Source organism: Coccidioides immitis, assembly GCF_000149335.2.
Source record: "Coccidioides immitis RS genomic scaffold supercont3.2, whole genome shotgun sequence".
NCBI classification, from domain to species: domain Eukaryota; kingdom Fungi; phylum Ascomycota; class Eurotiomycetes; order Onygenales; family Onygenaceae; genus Coccidioides; species Coccidioides immitis.
In genome coordinates, this window is record NW_004504309.1 from 1,394,618 (window position 1) to 1,415,925 (window position 21,308).

A 21,308-nucleotide genomic window follows, 5' to 3' on the forward strand; every position below is an offset into this window, starting at 1 on the left:
GTCCCGTGTGTGCCGTGGTCTGCTGTACCGTAATTTACACGTGAGGGTATCATGTGGCGCGGTCGTATGACAGCCAATCAGATGTAGTAGACTCGATCGATCTGTGGCTTGTCCACAATTATATGACTAAGCGACTACTGCCGGTGCTCACCGCTCCGCCAGCCACAGGTCCCGTGACTCCACCCCCAAAACCGAAAACGGCTGCGGCGTTTCCCCATCAACAAACAGTTGTTTACAGACTGCGAAGAGGCTGCATCGCAACGTCAGTCAGTCGACATCGGAACGGCGACATCGAGGACTGGAAGCTAACTGTCGAGCTCTATGGTATCTTTTATCGACTCGTCGCTCTCTGACGTAATTATTTTTACCTCAGCGCCTCGGCGCGTGCAGTGGGTGTCGAATCACATCGGAAAGACTTTGGATACAAACAACACATCGCCTTTGGAAAGCGACGCCTACACAGCGGATATTTTGGATAGTTAGCACAAACAGCCGTCATTCGCTTATTTGAAAATGCCACCTGACACGGGTAAGGTTCAAGATAGCGGCTGAATCAGTCGCGGCTTACTGCTACAACTCGTCTGATTGTTTAGCTGACCACAATCGGTATGTAGGAAGAGACCCCTTCCCTGCCCAGAGAGGCCAAAAGCGAACACGAAGCCGCCAGAGCACAGTAGAGCCAGGAAGGTCGCGCTCAAATACCGCAGCCTCCAAATTTAGTCGTCCGCCCAGATCCCGTGGTTCCACTGCAAGCATTCAGTCATGTAGCACACAATACATGCCTGAGCAACAAGTACCTGAAGGATACGAACCTTACATGCGTTCTCAGTTTGGGCCGTCGCAGTCGGTTTACCATGGCAATCCTGAAGAAATGCTAATGCGATTTGGTGACCAGCTTGCCAATTCCAACCCTGGGACCCTACTTGATCCTGCCCTGCAGGAAAACCACAACTCTGTTAAGCCTCGTATGGACGTCCACTATCAGGGCCACGATATCCATGTGCATAATGTCGCAGCACATGGGCTGCCTCCAGAGCTATCCCAACATGGCATGACGGGAGAGATGCATCCAACTCATTATCCGAATCTGTTTGACGGTGTAGAAAATCAAATTCCCGATCATATCATAGAAGATCATGAAGGCTCCGAGCAAGGTCCCCGCAAGAAGAGAGGAACAAGTTCGTCAATTGCAAATGACAACGAGCTGAGAAGACTTCTTCGACAATATGACGGGTATACCCTACGCCAAATGGCCGCAGAAGTGCAGAAGCATGAAGGAGCGGGTGGCAAATCAGAGAAGGTCAAGCAGGTATTCGCTATGATCTGGTATGTGAACTCCAGACAAAGTTGGAGCCTACCCGCTGATATTCATCCAGGTTGCGAGAAAACTGTCGTAAAAGCACTGGATCAGTCCGCAGGGATAGGGTATATTGCTGCTATGCTGATAAATGTGGGACGGAACGTGTCTCGGTTCTCAATCCAGCATCCTTTGGCAAGCTAGTTCGTATCATATTTCCTAACGTACAGACTCGACGTCTTGGTGTTCGAGGAGAATCAAAGTACCATTATGTGGATTTATCGATCATAGAATCTGAGCCAAAACCTGATGTGAACGGGAAAGACGTTGTGGACCAGACTACGGCAACTACCGGCGAAAACACTCAGGAGAGTCACAGGATGAGGTATGAGATTTTTGTTTCTGTGAAGAGTTTGCGTCTGATCCTAACATCGAATGTTCTAGCACAAGCTCTACTCAGAGTCATTTGGAGACAACAAAGACGCGACTTGCCAACGTGTCTCACTCACCACATCCTCAGGCGCGTTCACACTCTCATCAAAACTGTGGATGTCATTCATCTTATGCTTCTCATCCTGGCTCTATTTCAGATGTTGATTTCTCAGCCATGTCAGCCCAGGAGAAGCTCCATCTGATTCTTCACTTTGAGTCTGCAGAGGAATCCCCTGCTGGCGATAATGAAACCTTGCAGCTACCAAGCATTCATAGCTACCTGCCGCCAGGGTCTGATTCGGATGTTGCTGGTGCCCTCATGGCTCTCTATAGATCACATTGCATTTCTGTGATCGATAGCTTCAGGTTCTGCAAAGAGAAGAATCTTTTTCGACACATTTCCGCATTTCAAGGCACCCTTACCGTCCCCGTTCATAAGCTTCTCATTCATCCCGATATGGCTCCATGGATTGAGGAATGCGACTGGCTCATGTACCAGAAGATGGTAGCATTCATTGCTCCTTTGACTACGCAAGTCGTCCCAGAACCCGTCGTAAAGGCCTTCACTTCAATTTCACGGCGTCTTGTCCCACACATTGAGGATACATTTAAGTCACAGCCCGAGCACGTATCCACTGCGCGCCTCGTCCCTGCTCGTCTCTTCTGTCACCTTGTGAAGCGGATGTTGGAAGTGAATCAGTCTGCGAATTCCGCAGCGGCCTGGCTCTGCCATATTGAAAACCGAACAAAAATGTGGGAGGAATTCCATTCATTCTTGAATATAACGGACATGATTTGCAAAGCAAGAATTCCACGTTGTTCGTTACAAGGAATCGTTGATATCTTCAAGGAACATGTCAAAACGTTACTGAGTCCTCTCGATGCACCCCCACCCGAAGTTGAGCTCTATGATCAAGAGTTGGGATTCCAGAAGTTTACTTACACCACTACGGAAGGCCGCGACTATACGAATTTCCCAGATCGCTGGATCGCGTTTATTCTAGGACTTCCAAAAATGTTCCCAGGCCATGCTCCTCAATGCATAATCGACAGGGCAGATGCCATGTGGACGGCTATTCTTCACCGATTCACCCTCGAAGGTGCTGAAAGTTTTAGTGCTTGGTGGATGACAAAGGTTTTCTTTATGGAAATGATACAATGGCAAGCGGAAAAGGGAGGATTTATGCACTATTCTCCAAAAGCATTACGCCAGTTTTTACTAAACTCGGAATCGGCCACGAGTCAGCCCCCGGCGATCCTTGAGCAGACGAACGGTACAGCGGACTCTTCAATTGCCCCAAACCCTGAGAATGCGGTGACAGCTACGGGTGAATCGGAGGTGGTAGTCGGACGAGGTAGCTTGAATAATGATGATAGCGCTATCGCTTTGGATGACGATTCCATGCTCCTTTCCGGAAGCAAATACGCCGACATGACAATTTCAGACCCGGCTGATGCTGAAGGTGATGTGGTGGTTGTTTGACGTGACCTACGCCCGAATGATCCATGATTGAGTACGTGTGCTGCTTGGTTTTTCTCGTGTGTTTTATTGCTGCTTTACGGATTTGTCGTGTGGTTATGGTTATGTTCTTTGGAATCTTGGCCAAAAATGTGCCACGGAGTTACGCGACACGACTCAGCCTCTCGTCAACACGCCCATCTTACATCTTTCCCTTTCGCCACCTTTACCTCGAGGTTTGCATTACCTTTGTTTGTGAAACCTGCTCGTCTATGAGGCCCGATTACGCTGCAACACTGTTGAATTCCTCAATTTTTGATGTTTTCAGTTGGACAGTCATGTTTTGGCTTATCAAAATTGGAGGAACCCGGCATAAACTGGATATACATCCCTATGAATATCTGCGCACATTTAAACAGCACGCCAGCATGGTTGGTCATGGCCAGGGCGCTCGTCTGCATTTAGCGCAACAGTTTTAATCCAAGCCGGGCGGGGCTTCGGCTTGCAGTGTTTTGACAATACCCTCCATATTAGTACCTTGTATCATTTCCGAACCACATACGTACCTTTTTATTCTTTGTTTATGTTCCTATCTCTCTCGCTAGCACATTTTCCTCTTTTCCCCAATAGCCGCTGAGCTTTTACCGCCCTCAACACTTCTCAACTGTGAGCCTCTGGCTCCCTTCATTGTGGGATCATATGGTTACCGAGTTTAATGTATGAGTGTCATGGAATGCGCCTTGTTATGTATGGGTGTTACTGGCGAGGGTTCGATTGCTTATTTTTCTTGTTTCTTTGGGATGCATTCGCACTGTCACCCTTTCCTTTTCTTTCTTTATGCTCCTTTTTCTTTTTCCCTTGATTCTTTTCCCCGCTTTTTACATTTTGCACTGATAAAAAATTTTGCGAAAAAAAACAACACGGAGTTTCTTACCATTGGGTTTGCTTCCTCAACTTTGGCCGTCTGTTTTTGGGGCTCTTTTTCAGATTGCTTTTTTTGATTAATATTGCATGATAATCGCCATGTTTTCTATGAAGCTTATGTTAGAGTAATTACGGGCCACACGCAGTTACCAATGATATCTGAGTTATCATCTAACTTCTATGTCCCATCTAAACCTCAAGTTCGGGTAGAGGGTAACGACGTCCCATATCGCTGAGAAACAAACGAAAAAAATTATATAAAATTTACGACCTATATTCTTCCATCCATTATTAGGCTTAATATAGGAGATTGTTATTGAGTCTTCTTCTCAGTTTCTCGAGTTCTCTGGCCACGGTTGGCTCCAATCCCTGAGATTTTGAAAACGGCACCCAGCCTCCACAATATCCATAGAAATCCTGCTACAACAACGACAACAGTGCCGAGTTCGATCTGCTTAGCTTGATTAGTGGTCGACTGGTTATCCTCGTCCACTTGTAACACGGGGACTCGAATAGTTTCGACTAGTTTCAACTCTTCACGCGTTGCATCACCCGTTACCGGTCGAGGAGAGGGGTGAAATTGATAGAAAAATGTTTTCGGGCCAAAGAAATCATCCCAGCTCAAGTTCACCCGATCGAATGGGTTAACATCCATTTTACCCTGATCCTCGGACTCGCATGCCCAGAAGACAATGGGCCAGGGAAGAGAGACGTTGTGGTAGCCAGATTTGGAAGGATGGAGATAGCGAAGATGCAATGGAATGGTACTTGTCCAGTCACTAGCATCATCTGAATTTGATGTGGCTAGCTCCACGAGAAGATGTGAACCCCAGCGACGAGTTGTCCAGTCCGGCGCTTCCAGATCAGTTTCTCCAGCAACCTGATGGAGACCGCGGATGTTGTGTGATTGGAGGAAAAGAGGATCAGTGGTGGACAGTTGGTATTCGTCTGGGAAGATATACGACGGGAGAGTGATGTACGTGTACAATCTACACGTAGTTTCAGGCGGAGATGGAGGTGGTGAGAGCGCAGATCGAGAAATGGAGAGACGCAGTGTTGGATGGAGGCCGGTGGGTGAAGCTAATTGAGCCTTATATGTCGAAGAGTTTGGTAGAGAATGATGACGGGAAGGAAAGGAAAAGAGAGTTGGCTCTGTTTTAGCCGTCAGTACCTCGTTGTCCGAATGTATTCTGGAAAGACATACTGAATTCTTTATCCCGCCCAACCACAGCCAAAAGTCCACCAATTCGAATCTCGTCTGGATCTAAAGGTTGTTGCGGCGCTAGGATACCTACATCTATTTTGTCTTTGCTCGAATTATTACTGTGAATTGTATCTTTCCACCCTCCGTTCGCGACTGATTTGGACCAATATACCGTGACAACAAACGAATTTAACACACGATCGTAATCTATATCAAGGGTATCTGCGAAACGAATTATAGCAGCGCTATCTCGACATTCAGTGCTTTGATTCGAGCATATTGCTTCCTGGATATACGTAGCCAGCTGATCGAGCGAGGGGAGGAGCTGATAAAACTGGAGGGAGGACAATGCGCCTGACTTTGTTACACTGCTTGGAGCTATAAAAGAAGTCTAGGAAGAGGAGCAGGTAAAAAAAATTATATCAGTTTGGCTCTCAGATCCTATGGGTTTGAGGACCTTACCTCCGGGATGGTGCAATTCAGGCTAGTGTCGAAGGCCTTCTGTAACAAGGGGCACAGGTGTTTACTAAATACAAGCAGGTTAGATCATGAATAGGTGCCATAGAAGTTAATAAGCAACGTACGATCGATTAGAAGTCAAGGCTGAGAGAATAATATGTAGACCCGTAGGTAGCCTACTTGTGAAAGGTGTGATGGCTGAGTATGGGTACTCCGATACCCACCGGATATGCAATTCAACGCATTGGCTTAGAACTTGCTGGAACTGTTTATATTATTAGTAGTTTACCAATCATCACAAGGCAAGCTCCCATACCTCATTTGGGAGCTCCTCGAAGCCAAACGTTAACCTCTCTTGCCGGGCTCCGCGTAAGGATCGTAATGTCAGGGAGGTGGAATCGAGATGGGCCTGTTGCGGGTCAAACTCTCCCTCTCCTTCATGGATAAAAGTGACTCTTCTTTTCATTTTGCATCAACTGTGCTCTGGGAATCCCAAATGGCGAAGCAGCGGTGATGGTGATCATGCAGCCAGCTCTGCCAGGGCGTCGAAAGTCGCGCACCAACATGCAAACACGGCAAACATGATGCGCCGAAGCAAACAGGGCAAACAATAAACTAACATCCATCAACTAGTTATTATATGACGTCAGCTAAGAGCAGAATGGGCCGCTTGACGGAAGAGATTAAAAGCCAGAGGGGTGAGGGCGCAGGGACACAGCTTTCAGGCGCTGCATCTGTGATAGAAATAGCATTATGTTTCCATTTACCAGTGACAAGTGCTTGCTTCTCAAGTTTTCAACTTTGTGGTTCATCGGAGGAAGAACTTCATTTAGTAGTAGCTATGTACAAGTTCTTACAGAGTATCTACTGGGTAACGCTGACTATGAAGTCTTGGAAATATCTTCAATCTGGATCCAAAACAGGGCCATTTGTACGGAGTACGGAGTACATGTCAGGTAGAATTGAAACTAAAAGGAACATAGAACAACTGTCAACATAACAAGTCCGCCAAGAAACTCTCAAATCCTCGCCATAAACACCATAGCATGCATCCCTTCATGTTCACTTTCATTATAATATGCAAAATAGAATAAATAGGTATATCTGGAGTTGTGGGCTTTTCAAAGAATTTCTTTGAGTTTCGCCTTTTGCGCTGACGTTAGGCTAGTCGGGAATTTCACCTTGATTTGAACAATAAAGTTGCCTCGCTGGGCAGGATCTTTTGGTTTCGGCATGCCCTGATGTGGGAATACTTCTTCATAGCCCGGTTGTGTAGGTCCGCTCCCAGAAACCCGCAGCTGCTTTCCATCAATGGTGGTCACGGTATGGCTCCAGCCGGTCAATGCTTCTTTAAGGCTGATTTCGACGGTGGTAACCAGGTCGTCTCCAACACGTTTCAGCCAGGGATGCTCTTTCTAAATAGCAAAAACGTTAGTGTTAGCCTGTATTCAAAGAATATCATTCTAGTTTCAAGTAAACTTACCTCCTGGATGATGAAATGGAGGTCCTGTGTTCCTCCTTCTTCCTGGTCTCCTACGCCCTTGAACTTGATCTTACTACCCGCTTTTAAGCCGGGCTTAATGTCGAATTCCAAGATCTTGTCCTCCACGCTTCTCTTCCCTGTTCTTTCATCAAAGGTCTTTCTTTTAATTTTCATCTTCTTGTGTACGCCTTTAAAGATATCCTCCAGAGCAACCGGAAGCTGTTTCTCGACAGTGGTGACTTCAGGCGTGGGCGGCCGTCTCGCCTCAGCTGAAGGTCTAAATCGAGGCTGTCCACCACCCGCGGCTCGGAATGCTCCACCACCACCCCCTCCTCCTCCCATACCTCCACCTAGGCCATTAAAAATCGAGAATATATCGGGGCCTTCGCCGCCAAAGCCACCCGAGCGAGCAAATCCGGAAAATATGTCCTCTGGGTCGCTGAACTTAAATCCTCCGGGTCCACCTGAAGTTGAAAAGTGGAATGTCCGTGTTCCACCAGGCATTCCGCCAAACCCTTGGAATCCGCCGGGCATGCCTCCTTCGAAAGGCATTCCGCCAGGGCCTCCGGGCGGAGCTTCGGCGCCGCCGCGAAGTAAGAATTCTAAGCCATATTGATCGTAGACTTTGCGTTTCTCGGGATCAGAAAGGACTTCGTAGGCTTGGGAGACCTCTATCCTGCTGGTTAGCAAAGGGTTGAGAATCTCAGCTTAGCTACTCCACCCACAGGATGGAATAGTCACTCACCTTTAAATTTCTCAGACGCTTGAGGGCTGTCTCTGTTCTTGTCTGGGTGCCATTTCAATGCTTGTTTTCTAAAAAGACAAATATATTAGTAAAATAGCAATTGTGAAAAAATACATTGCTGAGAAGCTGTGCATACTTGTAGGCTTTCTTGATCTCATCTTGTGAAGCACTTGGCTGAACCCCAAGAGAATCATAGAGCTTGGTTTCAGCAACCATGGCTGCTGAATTGTGTTGATATTAATATTTGGGACGAGAGTAGTCTGTTTTAGAGGAAAAGAACTAAATCTGCTGCTCGAAATTGGACGAGAGCAAGGTGTTGAACTTGGTCACAAGTGTCACCAAAGTCAATGGTTCCAGCCGGTGAGGGGAGATTTAAGGTTTGGTGATGTCAGAGCCCTGGGAGTAAAAAGCAAACAATTTTCTATTTTATCTCACGGGAAATTAGCAAGAAGATACATCCAAGATGTAGGGATGCTATTTGTTGAAGGGCAAGCAAGAGGATGGTTCATTGCTTTTGAGAAGACATGGTAATGTGACACCGGCAGCGAAGCCATCGAACCTTCGCGAAGGTTCTATCAAAATATGGGTGATAACAGAACTTCGTATTCTGTGTTGAAATGGTGCGTTGAACTCGATGTGAATCATTGTTTATTCGACGGTGTATTTCGCTATTTTCTCTACAGTACTACGGAATTGAATGGCTTATGGGGGAATTGGCTGTGTTTGCCAGCAGATGAGCCTTGGAGACTGACAGGCGTGGATGAAGCCCGCAGTCTATCATCAACTAAAATATATTGTATAAGGATTTCTTGTCATCAGAGCAAACCGTTGATGCCGCTGCAAATTATAACAACTATTTAGTAACAATCGACACAACGTCCTCGTCTGCAACAGCATGACTCAGTCCGACTCTCTGGGGCACATGCATCGCGCTTTGTCCCCACACGAGCGCATACTTGAATGTTTCTTTGAGTGAGCGATGGATTTGGTCACAGACATCTTCGAGGGTTGAATTATTCCTAACAATGAGCGCCTCGCTGAAGTCAGGCTCAACTCCCTTTCTGGAATCATCCCGTTAGCCATGGCACAGCCCGGAGCTGGTGTAGGTAGCGAGGTTACGTACCGCTTGGTATATATTCGAATCAACCGCAACTCCTCCCAGCATCTATCGATGACATCCTGGACTCCTAGGTCTAACTCACAGCTCATCACGCACGTATTAGGTTCTCGAGCTAGTTTATCAAGGAAGTCAACGCTGACACTGTCTATCTTGTTATAAACATATAAGCTATGGAGATGTTAGCCCTTTACCATCGCCAGTGTCAAACAAATCTTACCACTTGATGTACTTCCTGTGGTCTTTCATGATAACGTCTATAAAATCATCAACCGTAGCTTATGGATTATTAGCTAATTACCAATTGGGGTGTGAAGGGGTCCGAGACAAACCGTTTTCATCCCGAACTAGGACTTCGCAATTCAAAATCTTATAATCTCGAAGGATATTGTAGAGCATCTTTTCATCCAAAATTTTGGGGGGATTCTGGAAAGTAATTTTCATTCCACCGGCTTTCTTCACCTTCAAGTAGATATTTCTATCCAATATTGTCAGTCCTTTATGTAGGAGAGATATTAGCCAAACGTCGGTCCAAACTTACGGTGGTTCACGATTCAACCGGATCCCAACAGCCTCCAATTCAGCTTCCAAGAGCGCTCTTTGCTCAGCACGTTTTGTCGCGTCAAGAACCATTAAAATCAGGTCACTAGTCTGTGTACTTATCTTAGTGATCCCGCCTAAAACGATTATCAACTTTTGAAGGACTTACTTTTGCAGCGGATATGACCTGTCTTCCTCTTCCTTTCCCCTCAGAGGCGCCCTCAATAATTCCAGGAAGATCAAGTACTTGAATCTCTGCTCCTCCGTATTCAAGTACGCCCGGGATAGCCGTTAAGGTTGTGAAAGAGTATGCAGCGACTTCACTTTTCGTTTTTGTAATCTTCGATAAGAATGTCGATTTTCCAACAGATGGAAATCCCACCAGTGAAATTCTTGCATCGCCGCTCTTGCTGACATCGAAGCCCGTTCCGCCGCTGGACCCAGAACCAGCTGTGGGCTCGAGCAGCTGTGCACGTAGTCGAGCGAGCTTCCTGTATCATCGTGGCAATCCGTCAGATCGGTTTAAACACTGAACTAAGGCATCCCCCATATCCACGGGCAGATATGTTAAGGCAGGTATCCGTGGCTGCTTTGGTAGAGATTTTCAATTCAATTCATCCAGGTGACTAGCAGTCATCCGGCTTGGCCTGATCCCATGCATGGAAAGGTCGACTTAATGACAAAAAGTAAGCAGCTCTGCAGTACGCACCCCTTCAAAAGACCAAGATGGTATTCTGCGAAAGGTCAATATGCTAATCTGCGGCAAGACTGGATGCTCATCATAACGCACCAGTCGCCTTGTTCTCTATGGCTTCGGTTAGCATATATTACTTTGTAAGATAATATAACACGTACTTTGCGTCCTCCGCATCTCATCCTCAATCCTAATGTCAAGTAATCTATTAGAATCCTTGGAGTTTGCCATATCTCTAGCGCAGGGCAGGTCTCACTCCTTGATCCTATCCGTGATGTTCACCATTTTGACGGTCCACTGTCAGTTACCACAGCCACCCTAGGATCAACAATACAACAGGAAAATGACCTTCAATGACTGTTGCAAATAACTTGGAATAAATATCATTCAAGCGATAGGCCACCCCTCGATCGAATTTCTAATGTCATCTTGATCTCAACCCCAGTCCAAGGCCCGCATTGGCGGAGTTTGCTTATGTAAGCTGAGCTTCGATCGCTCATCTTGGAGCTGTAGCTGCGCAGGGCTCGTCTGGAGAATTCAGACACCTCAGATTCAAGCACGGCTTGTCGACACAGAAATGGCATCTACAGACTCGATACCTTCTGTTTCAGCCACTCTCCCTGCGAACTCCGCCGGTGTTGTTGCTGACCCTGAAAATGACGCACCAACGACTTCCGCCCTGACCAAGCAATCCGACACCGCCCTAACCAGTACAGCAGCCTCCGAAGACCCAGAGAAGAAAACAAAGCGGATAATCCGCCGCAAGAGACGGCCTGCTCGCGTGCAAATCGACCCGGCCACAATCAAATCGGAGCCACCTCCTCAAACCGGTACGATCTACAACATTTGGTATAACAAATGGTCTGGTGGCGATCGCGAAGACAAGTATCTCTCGAAACACAAAGCGCCTTCGCGATGCTCTATAGCTACGGATAGTGGGTATACACGTGCAGATAAAGTGACCGGGTCATTTTTCTGTTTATACTTCGCGCGAGGGGTTTGTCCGAAGGGCCATGAGTGCGAATACCTACACCGATTGCCGGGCATACATGATCTATTCAATCCAAACGTCGACTGCTTTGGTCGAGACAAGTTCAGTGATTACCGCGATGACATGGGTGGCGTGGGAAGCTTTATGAGACAGAATAGAACGCTATATGTGGGAAGGATACATGTTACAGACGACATTGAAGAAGTCGTCGCGAGACATTTCTCAGAATGGGGTCAGATCGATCGAATCCGAGTTCTTAACAACAGAGGTGTTGCATTCGTTACGTATAGTAACGAAGCAAATTCGCAATTTGCCAAGGAGGCTATGGCGCACCAGAGTCTGGATCATAATGAGATTTTGAACGTTCGCTGGGCTACTGTGGATCCGAATCCAGCAGCTCAGAAGCGGGAGGCCCAACGAATCGATGAACAAGCAGCAGAGGCCATCCGAAGAGCTCTGCCGGCTGATTTTGTGGCAGAAATAGAAGGAAGAGACCCGGAAGCTAGGAAGAGGAAAAAAATTGAAGGAGGGTTCGGCTTGCAGGGCTACGAACCTCCCGATGAGGTTTGGTACGCTCGGAGTAGAGAACTCGAAGAAGCTGCAGAAACTCGACAACTTGAAGCCCCCGAACAGCCATATATGATCGAGGATGCCGGTGCTACTCAGCACACGTTTACTACAGCTGCTTCTACGGCAGACCGAGGCGGAGGGATTCTTTCAGGCGCAACGCTAGCAGCGTTGCATGGATATGGTGGTTCAAATATAATACAAGCTTCTACCCCACAAAATACTGGCCCTCTGGTAGCCTACGGCAGCGATGATGAAAGCGATTGATGTTTCGAAGCACTGTATGATAGACACCGACAACTAGCTATGCTAATTGAGCCTGGATGCGAAATGCATATTGTCATAGTCTTGAACCCTTTATTTCATCTAAAGCATGAAAATTCATCAAATTCATCAAATACATGATTATCCATCATTTCCCAAGCGTCAAATCATAATAGACACAATTACCATTACGATAATTGTAGATAAAGGCGTTTCGGTATCGTTCGGTTCCGTCCTGCTCCTTGCTCTCGCTGGCAAGCTCATACAGTAAGTTGAGCAGATCGGTCAGGTACTTCCTTTCCACCAATGGAACGCTTTGAATGACAACACGCCATGCGTCCGCATCAGCAAGGCGGGTGTTGCGAATGGCCTCGAGAACATCATCACGTATGTCGATAGCTGCGATAGGACCATCCAGTGCCTTGTCGGCCGTCTCGCGAGCTCGAAGTATTGCTAAACGGAAGATGACGGTTGTCAGGACACTTAACTTGACATCAGACATAACAGCTTAACATACCGGACTCAACCATATTCTGCCGATTTGTCTTTTTGCCTTTGTGCATTGGTGCAATAATTCGAACGTCCATGTCTCTCTCCCTACTCAAAGGATTAGGGTCCTGCGTTCCCTGTTTGGTGGATTTTAAAGTCTCTGCTTTCTCTTTCTGGTTTCGATGACGAATCTCAGCTCGAATCCAAGCAACGAGATCGCCACATCTGACATCGAATTCTTCCTTTCTAGCGAGACTCTTAATTTTCAATCCCCGATCTAAACTGTCCTGTTTAACAATAACCACCCAGCTGTGGTTATCGTCTCGATAACGAGTAAGAAGTTCTTCCAAGGACGAGGCATCGATAGCCAACTCGGCACTAATATCATGTGTCCATAGCTCTGATAAAATATCGAGAGCCAGTGTTCGGAGGACATTGCTATCAAAGCTTGCCACCAGGACGTCACACTGAAAGGTGATTAGCGCTGGCCACTGACAAAGGTGGTCACTATTTACCTTGCGTTTCCGCCAAATATCACCGATATCCGAGATGTGTTTTGAGGAACCTTTAGTTCTTCCTTTAACGAGATTCGCCATCGATGCCGTCAATTTATCGAAGCTGAGATAAAATCCAACCGCGTGGCATTGAGGTCGCGACGACATTATCTTCGGACGGAATTCTTGGATCAAACTATCATACCGACCACCGGCTGCGAAAACGTCCTTTCTCCTCGTATCGAAGATGCACTGGAACAAGATACTACCTCCGTAGAATTTGTTATTGACACTGCTTAGAGGACTAATATAAATCTTGCGTCGAACACGAAACCTCTTCAGGTAGGAGATAACAGCATTCAAGCGAGCGAAGATAGGGGTTAGCTTGTCGACAAATTCGGTATCTTCCATGATCAAACGAAGTCTCTTCAAAGCTTTTTCGGGAGAATCTGCACACTAATTAGTAGATAATACAAAACAAAAAAGGCATGAATTCCTTACCTCTGAAGTCAAACCGTGCCAAGTCATCAATTGATGTAGACGCTACTCCGATAGTAGGAGCGCGCAATTCAGTTCGAATCTTTTGCATAGTGTAATGTCCAACATTGAGCTTGCTGATCACCTCTTTCACAAGCGGTCTCTGCTTTGAACTGATGCGGCAAAACGCGATGATAGTATCGAGAAGGTCTGAATGATTGAGGTGGTAACACATCTGTGCCGTTCTCAGAGACGGAAACTCATCAAGGATTTCATCCAAAACCTTGATTGCTTCTGCCTCCTTCAAAGCAAGATCGAGGGTATTGTGGGAGACAATATCGAAGTCAACTTCATTGTGTGCACGTGGCTGTCCTCCATGGAGTGCTTCCCTGAAAACAGTTCCGAACGAGAACATCTTATCGATTGACGGATGTTGACGGGAGACGGACCGTGCATTTGGAAGTGTTAGGTCAAACGGCAGCTGAACTTGGTTCCCATCGGGGTCCAACAGTCTGACAACTCCAGGCCCATAATGGTTAGAGCGAGGAAATACTGTCTGCCTTGTGGTTTCAACTGCTCCATGTTTCCGGAATATCGCTATTAGCTGATCCTTCACTGCACCTTGCAGTACCATTTCGTTAGCAGGCGGCGACTCTCGCGAATCAATTTCCCATGCCAAATCTTCGAATTTGTTGGATGGCTGTGAGAATATTGCAGAGAGGATCTTTTTGTAGTCTGCAGAATTTGGATCCGATAGTAAACCCATTACGGCTTTTCTAAACATTTCTTCTTCAACCTGTAGTGGAATCTTTCCGCTTTGAAGGATCTCTATCGCTGCTGGCCGCTCCCCTGGGCGGTGGCTAATGAGTGACTCGATAATCTGCCCCTGGACAACCTTTTCCGGTAGTTCAAAAGTTTCAGGGAGCACATGGTCTTTCTTTCTAATTTCCTGAAGGGTATGGTCCCGCTCCATGGCAGTGTTGAGAGGGTGACACATTTCAAAGAATATGATCCCGAGAGAGTACATCTGTTTAAATTAGCAAAATGGTTGGGAAATGCTAAAATGGAGAGCTGAAGGCAATGACTCACGTCCACCTTTTCATTGTACTGGCCATCTGCAGCAGATTTCATCTCCGGGGCCACATAATACGTTGTACCAATACTCCGCGTGAAGCTCTCACCAATATCCGGGACAAAGGAGGACTGGATAGCCGTTGAAAACTGACCACGAGTTGCAAGACCAAAGTCTCCGATACGAGGATTATTGGTGACATCCAAGAAGATGTTATCCGGTTTCAAATCCCTGTGAATGATTCCATGCGTATGAATATGATTTAAGCCATCCAGGATCTGCCGAAAGAGTCTCCAAGAAGCATCAACGTTTTCATGGAGTCCGTCCCGAATCAAGTCGCGAAGAGTCTGAGGAGAACTGTCAAAAGCCATAGGAGAGGAGATAGAAAAATGACCTTTACTTACGTGCTTTTCACAATATTCCATTTGGATATATAGCGTCGAAGTCACCTGGTGTGAACTTCCGGAGTTAACTAATTGAAGTTCATCCCCTTCCTCACCTGTAATTGATTGCGTTGGCTCGTCCTCATTATCGTCATAATCATCATCGTCTTCACGAATGGTTCCATTGGAAGTGGTCCGACCCTCCCCATTTTCATCACCGTCGGGAGGTTGTTCGTCGCTGTCATAACCAAATTCAATTTTCGGATATCCTTTCGAACTCATAAAGTCGAGTCCGCTGGTGCTATAGCCAAATTCGATGTTTGGATGGGAATGTTCTTGGTCAGTCGACTCCACGGCATCATCTTCGACGCCAAAATAATCCTCTTCAAGCCAAGCAGTATAGTACCGCACGACATAGGGGTGGTTTAGTCTGGAGAGCAACATAATTTCTGAAAGAGTGTCTTTCAACGCCGCAGAAGACTTATGAGATATCTTTTTGACAGCATAAAACCGACCGTCGAGTTTGTTTCTCGCCTTAACAACCTGGCCAAATCCGCCTCGACCTAAACGGCCCACCTCGTCAAAATCATGCTCATAGCGTGAAAAAATTGGCAGCATCCCTTGGGAATCACTTCTCGCACGCCTTGGGTGAGGTGCTGAACTCGGCGTGGCTGTTGGCATTATTAAGGGCGAGTCAACCCGGAAAAACTCGAAAGGATGGATTTGAAAAGCGGTTGGTCGCTTTTTAGGGTCCACTTGGAAGAGTTCGCGCAACATATCCTGAAGAGGTTGGGAGAGATCCAGAGAAGTAATAAGTGAATTTGCCGACGTATATCGTTGCAGGACATCTTTTCCAAAACCCATTTGAAGGAAGACGATGCCCAAATCCCATACATCAGACTTAATACTTGGTTTCGCATCGTCCTGCATCAGCTCCGGAGGTTGCCAGAAAGTAGATTTTGAGGTATCCAAAGCCCTCTTCGCGCTGGAAGGCAATGGCAACGCTTCTTCAATGCTTCCAAGTAACTTTACTACAGTGCTACCGGTTGAGCTCCGAAAGAGCAGGACACGCGCAGAATGAATATTCCCGTGAACAAGTCTATGGCGGTGATAAAATTCGAGGCCCTCGACGAGCTGAATCATCCAGGCTTTCACATTCTCTGCCGGCAAAGTACCAACCATGTCGAGGAGTTCGGAAAGCGACCCCTTATTCGCATACTCGAACAGTGCAGAGACATGCCAGGTATTGTCATGGGAAGCGTACGGGTCGAGCGGGCTATATATTTTGTAGCCGACGAAATCGACCAAATTTGGATGGCGAAGAGACTTGAGAATCTCCAGTTTGTCCTCACTTGATCCTATCCTCTGTCTAACGTCCGAGATCTTTGTCTCCTTCTCGCGGATGAAAATTTCCTTGAGTACCAGGAGCGGAACACGGTGCGTAGCTCCTAGCACAACCGGTTTCACGGTAAATGTCTCTTTGTGGTGGGTATGGTTGATCAAAGTTCTCCCATAAACAGCCCTGAAAGTTAGCTGCCGCCCTTCGTTATCAATGACTGTCATAGGGCTATCAAAAGTTACAGCCCCAGGGGTATCGTCGCTCGGGTCTAGATGCTCAACGTCTTCGAATGTGGACCTGCTCTTCCGACGGTAATTCTGCTCTTTCTCACGCTGTCTGATCTTGATCTGGTTCTTGAATGCCGCCTCGTATTCCTTTTCTTCCTCCTTTGTAGCTTCTTGCTGCTTCCTCAGCTCTTCCTGCTTCAACCGTTCAGCCTTTTGGAGCGCCGCCGCCTCTTGAGCTCTTCGTTCCTCTTCTAGGCTTCGACCTGCGTCAGATCGTGCGCGCATAAGAGCCGCATCTTCCAGAATGTCTTGTATCGAGACGGCTAACTCATAGATCATTTCATTGCCGAGCAGCTCGGCAGGTTTTGTGACGACTACATTCTGGATGCGAGATTTAGCGTCACCACGCAAATCGTCAATACACTCCAAAGTCAGCTTCGGGGTAGTTTTCGGGTACGTCGCTGGCAGTTCAACAAGCAGGTCTACACCCACTTCACAGTTGGACGATGCCTTTAAGTGCAGCTTAAACGCAATATCGGAAGATTGCTGATCCGCGGCGAAACACACATAATTAGCGGGGAATCCCGGAATTGGTGAGACAGGTAGAGTGAACACAAAGAGTACAGGTGCAGAGACATACCTTCCAAGCAGACTGCCGAGTTTCTACATATTCAAAGCCATCAGCATAGATTGAACGCAAGGCCTCAGCCTCGTTCACATGGATTTCTCGGTAATTTGTAATGATGGCGGACGGAGAAGCTGCAGGGCCCGCATCTGAAGATAGTTGCGGTTTTTTCTTTTCCGCTGCTAGGTGCCCGTTCTTCCTGGTGCCTTTCTTCTGTTTGGCCGGCATGGTGAAAGTTGACTCGTGGAAGAGGTAGGCACGGAAATTGAGGAAGATTGAAACTGTTGCCCCGGATGAAGGAAGCAACAGAAAGGGCAGCCGAAGCTGCAGCCCTCTACCTTAGCATGATGTGATGACAGTTGACCAGGAGATAGAACAGGAGACAGTGGACGACAATATTTCACAGTGCAAGTTGGAGCTCAGACAGCGCCTGGTAACCTCTTTGGAGCTTGATGGCAGAACTGATAAGGCGGTGGGGCATCCGGTTGCGGAGGGACTCGGAACAACATTTCGCCGGTGAATCGCCTTGGAAAACCGCCCGCTCGTCTGTTTCCTGCAGAGATTATCCACCCCCAAGGGACAGCTGTCGACCCGCCTTGCTTGGCTCCATAAAAGGGCACAGTTCACATATCTACTGTCTACTCTGTACATGCATGCATCATCAGAAACTGGATACCATGTTTCCCGAAAAGACTGGTGGTCAATATGGCAGAGCGTGTCTCTACCCCCGTAGTGGAGGTGATGATCAGGTCCAGAACTGCCTCACTTTGGTCGGATCCCCGTCCGCTCAAAACAGTCACTGCTTGTCTCATTTTCCAAGGCCATGTGTCTGTACCATGTGAGAATTGCTGTTAGGCATCAAATCAAGGCCTTGCCGAGGGAACAACAAGAACACGTATCTCTACAAAAGATTTTGTTTTTATCTCCATATGAGTTTTCCATGCCAGCCTTGGAACACTTTCACCCCGCTGAAGTGAGATTAGGCGCAGGGCAATATTACATAACCAGGCTGCCATGGATATCCTGGCATCAGGCCATGTAGTAGGAATGTACGGAGTATGTATGGACATCCATCCGGCCCTGGTCTCGCTCGGACTATCATGGATGATCAAGCAAGGTCGTACCAAATCTTCAGGTGAGAGACACACCAGGTGCCAGGAAAACTACCAACGCGACTTTAAACCAGACAATATTACCATCAGTACCGAGTACTCCGTTCCCCATACTCCGTACGGAGTACAACCCATGCTTATCAATAGATTAATGCCTCTGTAACGACCCATCGACTCCCCTTCTTCTTCATCCTGCGCCCTCTTGACGTGCCCCTCCGCCATCCAATGCGGCTTTTGGGCGCCCATTCAGTATCACGTGACACACCACAGGGGGCCAGAAATTGGGCAGAGTTGCTTGGCGCCAGAAGCGGTTTAGCGCTGTGAAGCTGCCAATTGCCAAAGCTCAGACGGGCATCGAAACCGTGCAGCGTAAACAAACGTGGTTCCCTTCGCCGATGATGACGGCGGCACCACCACAATTGCATCCCGTCAATAAATAGCCGTCATACAGACGCGTCTTTACTTACCCTGCTAAATTTAAAACTGGTTTAGTGGCAAATGAACCCTTGTAGGAGTTGAGAACCGCAAATATGTTGGGATGGTTGGCAGGTGCCGGGCGCGGGGAAGGCGTCGGTAGGTTCTGAGAACAGCCAATCCACCTATCCACTATCAAAACCCGATTTCACTGTTACTGATTACCCCGAAGATGCACCTGAGACTCCAGCTCCTGCGTTCGCCTACAAAGCTTTCAAAAACGCTCTCCTCGGCACTCCCGCCGAGATCGACGAGGACCGCGAGCTTACCATTCCACTAAAACCACTAGAGAACACTTACCAGCGAAGCGATAATCTTATTAAAAAACTTGAGAAAGCCAGATCCGAGGCGAAGGATAAATCCCAACCGCGAGAGCCCTTGCCGCCACCGAAAGAGGCAGCCCAACCCATGGCTTCTCCGGCAAAAAGTATTCTGGTTACACCCGGAACAGCGGCGGGGCGGAGAAAGACTGTATCATTTGGTGAAGGCGTCATTGATAACGAGCGCAAACGATCTACCCTTGGCCTAAGCCCAAAGAAGGACCTACTCTCCGGAAACATCAGTCGACAATGGCCCGCTCCAACCTCGGACCTGTCAAGGAAAAATCGAAGCAAATCTTCCCAATCTTCCCTAAATGCGCAAGAGCACAAGCCCTGCGAAGAAGACGATCTTTTTAACATCACAGAGAAAAAGAAAACTACCCCTACCGAAAAGCCTGCCACACCTACTCCACAAATTTCCCAGGATCCTGTCGAAGAGACTGATGATGATCCTACCACAAATCTAAATGAGCCTCACTCGCAATCAGGGAAATTTTGGAAGGCTGAATATGAGAGCTATAGAACGAAATCTGATCGCGAAATCAAAAAGCTGCTCGAGTACCGGGCACTAACAAAGTCGTTTGCAAGGAAAAAAGATGAGCAAGTCAGCCGTCTAACGGATAAACTGAGGCAGGAGGAGGAGAAGCTCCAAGTTATGGAGCATCATCTTGCCGAAATTGCTGCCAAAATGGCTGACAACATCAATACTGGAGAACCCAAGGATGAAGCCATGGTTAAGGAGCTTTCTCAACAAACCGCATTGACATTGAAACATAAGCACAAGGCAGCCAGTCTACGACGAACACTCGAACGACATGGGGTCTTGGACAGTGATGAAAGCTCTCATGACGATGACCCAAAACAGGATGCTGTGATGCGGAAGCTTCGTGAAGTACAGGCAGAGTTAGACCTAGCCAACGCTCGGTTAAAATCTCAGGGTCGGTCGGATGGCCTTAAAAGGCTGCAAACACTTGTTGAAAGCTCAGAAAAGAAAGCTCGTGAGCTTGACAACGAGAACTTGTCTCTCAAACAAGATCTTGCAAAGATCAAAAAGGAAATCTCAACTTACGAAGGGAGACGGGTGTCTAAAGAGGCAAGATTAAAGCGGAAACAAGAAGATCTTGAGCGTCGAGTTAAAGAATATAGCGAGCGACTCAGGGATTCTTCAAAGGCTCATTGGGAAGCACAAGATGCACTAAAAAAGACATTTGAAGCCGAGAAGAGAGAAATGCAAGACATTATTGATTCATTAAGAAGCGAGCTAGCCGCAGTCGAAAAACGAGCTTCCACAAATAACTGCACTCTTCCCGACCCAGGCAGGACTTCAGGTCGACAGTCATCCCCAAGCAAACAGGAAGGTGATGCTACACAACATCGGGAACACAGATCATCCCACCAGAACGGACAAAGCCGGGCCAACCCAACAACGAACAACACTGAAAGAGAAAGAGAAAGAGAAAGAGAAAGAGAAAGAGAAAGAAGCGTACCGCGGCATTCATCCAGACCAAGCAATGCGGACCTCCGGCCGCAACGTCCTAGAGATAATATTCAGATATCTCCATTGCGCGACTTAAATAGCCGCGACGATGCGGCCATGCTAACAGATTTAGGCGGCGACGACCTCCCGCCTAATATACTCAAGCGCCGCCAGAACAACCTGGATCTTCTAGCAGCTGCTAAATTACTGCCTCCCCAACGCTGTCGTTCAGCGTCCCCGAAAAAGTCTACCACTCAAGAGGACTACGTGAGGACTACTCTCTCGCCCAGACCCTCCATGGTTTACATGGAACTTGATGAAAGGAAAAAAAGCGCCAACTTTCGTCCTCGCCCGGCAAAAAATACAGACGATAAAACTCCACGACAAAAAGCCAGCAAAACGTCTGGTTTAAATCGACAAATGTCCCTAGTGCCAGACTTCCATTTGCCCGCCAGTACTGCAGCCGAAGCTTTTGCACTCGCGCACCCTGAGCGGTCCGCGAGTGCGAAAGCGCGGCTTCAACGTAGCAGCGACGATGCAAAGAAAGCTCGGGCTCAAGGGAAAGAGAACGTATACACGGCAGTTTGAGGTTAATGTGGCTTTAATTGGCTATTGATTTGCATTCCATGTGGGGATCTCGGCG

At 47.4% G+C, this 21,308-nt stretch overlaps 7 protein-coding genes across 7 annotated transcripts; 3 read left to right on the forward strand and 4 right to left on the reverse strand.

Moving 5' to 3' along the window:
• Positions 1 to 254: 254 nt before the first annotated feature.
• Positions 255 to 3,212, forward strand: CIMG_05985 (regulatory factor X, other; the record flags this gene model as incomplete). Its single annotated transcript, XM_001242088.2, has 4 exons — positions 255 to 529; positions 615 to 1,326; positions 1,377 to 1,682; positions 1,742 to 3,212. The coding sequence occupies exons 1-4, from the start codon at positions 514 to 516 to the stop codon at positions 3,210 to 3,212; spliced, it is 2,505 nt and encodes an 834-aa protein (XP_001242089.2). The 5' UTR covers positions 255 to 513.
• Positions 2,719 to 6,263, reverse strand: CIMG_05986 (uncharacterized protein). The gene is made up of 5 exons (XM_001242089.2): positions 6,092 to 6,263; positions 5,901 to 6,040; positions 5,779 to 5,842; positions 5,317 to 5,707; positions 2,719 to 5,264 (listed from the first exon to the last, which is right to left on the reverse strand). Exons 1-5 carry the CDS (start codon positions 6,239 to 6,241, stop codon positions 4,426 to 4,428), a joined length of 1,584 nt encoding a protein of 527 aa, XP_001242090.2. The 5' UTR covers positions 6,242 to 6,263; the 3' UTR covers positions 2,719 to 4,425.
• A 323-nt stretch (positions 6,264 to 6,586) lies between these two features.
• On the reverse strand, positions 6,587 to 8,391 carry CIMG_05987 (DnaJ domain-containing protein Psi). Its single transcript, XM_001242090.2, has 4 exons — positions 8,140 to 8,391; positions 8,004 to 8,071; positions 7,259 to 7,929; positions 6,587 to 7,190 (listed from the first exon to the last, which is right to left on the reverse strand). Exons 1-4 carry the CDS (start codon positions 8,217 to 8,219, stop codon positions 6,897 to 6,899), a joined length of 1,113 nt encoding a protein of 370 aa, XP_001242091.1. The 5' UTR covers positions 8,220 to 8,391; the 3' UTR covers positions 6,587 to 6,896.
• Positions 8,392 to 8,815: 424 nt separating this feature from the next.
• On the reverse strand, positions 8,816 to 10,754 carry CIMG_05988 (small GTP-binding protein). The gene is made up of 10 exons (XM_001242091.2): positions 10,611 to 10,754; positions 10,516 to 10,544; positions 10,451 to 10,465; positions 10,370 to 10,394; positions 9,830 to 10,151; positions 9,662 to 9,771; positions 9,453 to 9,598; positions 9,341 to 9,398; positions 9,127 to 9,291; positions 8,816 to 9,064 (listed from the first exon to the last, which is right to left on the reverse strand). Exons 1-10 carry the CDS (start codon positions 10,637 to 10,639, stop codon positions 8,857 to 8,859), a joined length of 1,107 nt encoding a protein of 368 aa, XP_001242092.2. The 5' UTR covers positions 10,640 to 10,754; the 3' UTR covers positions 8,816 to 8,856.
• Positions 10,755 to 10,913: 159 nt separating this feature from the next.
• CIMG_05989 (pre-mRNA-splicing factor cwc2) lies at positions 10,914 to 12,311 on the forward strand. The gene has a single exon (XM_001242092.2). The coding sequence runs from the start codon at positions 10,932 to 10,934 to the stop codon at positions 12,177 to 12,179; it is 1,248 nt and encodes a 415-aa protein (XP_001242093.1). The 5' UTR covers positions 10,914 to 10,931; the 3' UTR covers positions 12,180 to 12,311.
• On the reverse strand, positions 12,197 to 17,706 carry CIMG_05990 (PEK/GCN2 protein kinase). The gene is made up of 7 exons (XM_001242093.2): positions 17,298 to 17,706; positions 15,113 to 17,203; positions 14,726 to 15,055; positions 13,661 to 14,663; positions 13,181 to 13,608; positions 12,694 to 13,132; positions 12,197 to 12,629 (listed from the first exon to the last, which is right to left on the reverse strand). The coding sequence occupies exons 1-7, from the start codon at positions 17,508 to 17,510 to the stop codon at positions 12,325 to 12,327; spliced, it is 4,809 nt and encodes a 1,602-aa protein (XP_001242094.2). The 5' UTR covers positions 17,511 to 17,706; the 3' UTR covers positions 12,197 to 12,324.
• Positions 17,707 to 18,350: 644 nt separating this feature from the next.
• Positions 18,351 to 21,253, forward strand: CIMG_05992 (uncharacterized protein; the record flags this gene model as incomplete). Its single annotated transcript, XM_001242095.2, has 2 exons — positions 18,351 to 18,967; positions 19,041 to 21,253. The coding sequence occupies exons 1-2, from the start codon at positions 18,925 to 18,927 to the stop codon at positions 21,251 to 21,253; spliced, it is 2,256 nt and encodes a 751-aa protein (XP_001242096.2). The 5' UTR covers positions 18,351 to 18,924.
• Positions 21,254 to 21,308: the final 55 nt, after the last annotated feature.

Excerpts from the sequence above, each read along its gene's own strand:
- CIMG_05988 (XM_001242091.2), bottom strand. The coding sequence starts at position 10,639 with ATGGTGAACATCACGGATAGGATCAAGGA. Across the intron at positions 10,152-10,369 it reads CATCTTGGTCTTTTGAAGGG|GAAGCTCGCTCGACTACGTG; the intron begins GTGCGTACTGCA and ends ACGATGATACAG. Across the intron at positions 9,599-9,661 it reads CGGTTGAATCGTGAACCACC|AAATATCTACTTGAAGGTGA; the intron begins GTAAGTTTGGAC and ends AATATTGGATAG.
- CIMG_05990 (XM_001242093.2), bottom strand. The coding sequence starts at position 17,510 with ATGCCGGCCAAACAGAAGAAAGGCACCAGGAAGAACGGGCACCTAGCA. Across the intron at positions 13,133-13,180 it reads ATATTTGGCGGAAACGCAAG|TGTGACGTCCTGGTGGCAAG; the intron begins GTAAATAGTGAC and ends ATCACCTTTCAG. Across the intron at positions 12,630-12,693 it reads GCAGAATATGGTTGAGTCCG|CAATACTTCGAGCTCGCGAG; the intron begins GTATGTTAAGCT and ends TCTTCCGTTTAG.
- CIMG_05987 (XM_001242090.2), bottom strand. The coding sequence starts at position 8,219 with ATGGTTGCTGAAACCAAGCTCTATGATTCTCTTGGGGTTCAGCCAAGT. Across the intron at positions 8,072-8,139 it reads GAGATCAAGAAAGCCTACAA|AAAACAAGCATTGAAATGGC; the intron begins GTATGCACAGCT and ends TTGTCTTTTTAG. Across the intron at positions 7,930-8,003 it reads AGCGTCTGAGAAATTTAAAG|AGGTCTCCCAAGCCTACGAA; the intron begins GTGAGTGACTAT and ends CCAGCAGGATAG.
- CIMG_05989 (XM_001242092.2), top strand. The coding sequence starts at position 10,932 with ATGGCATCTACAGACTCGATACCTTCTGTTTCAGCCACTCTCCCTGCG.
- CIMG_05986 (XM_001242089.2), bottom strand. The coding sequence starts at position 6,241 with ATGAAAAGAAGAGTCACTTTTATCCATGAAGGAGAGGGAGAGTTTGAC. Across the intron at positions 6,041-6,091 it reads TCGAGGAGCTCCCAAATGAG|TTCCAGCAAGTTCTAAGCCA; the intron begins GTATGGGAGCTT and ends TAATATAAACAG. Across the intron at positions 5,708-5,778 it reads TGAATTGCACCATCCCGGAG|ACTTCTTTTATAGCTCCAAG; the intron begins GTAAGGTCCTCA and ends TCCTCTTCCTAG.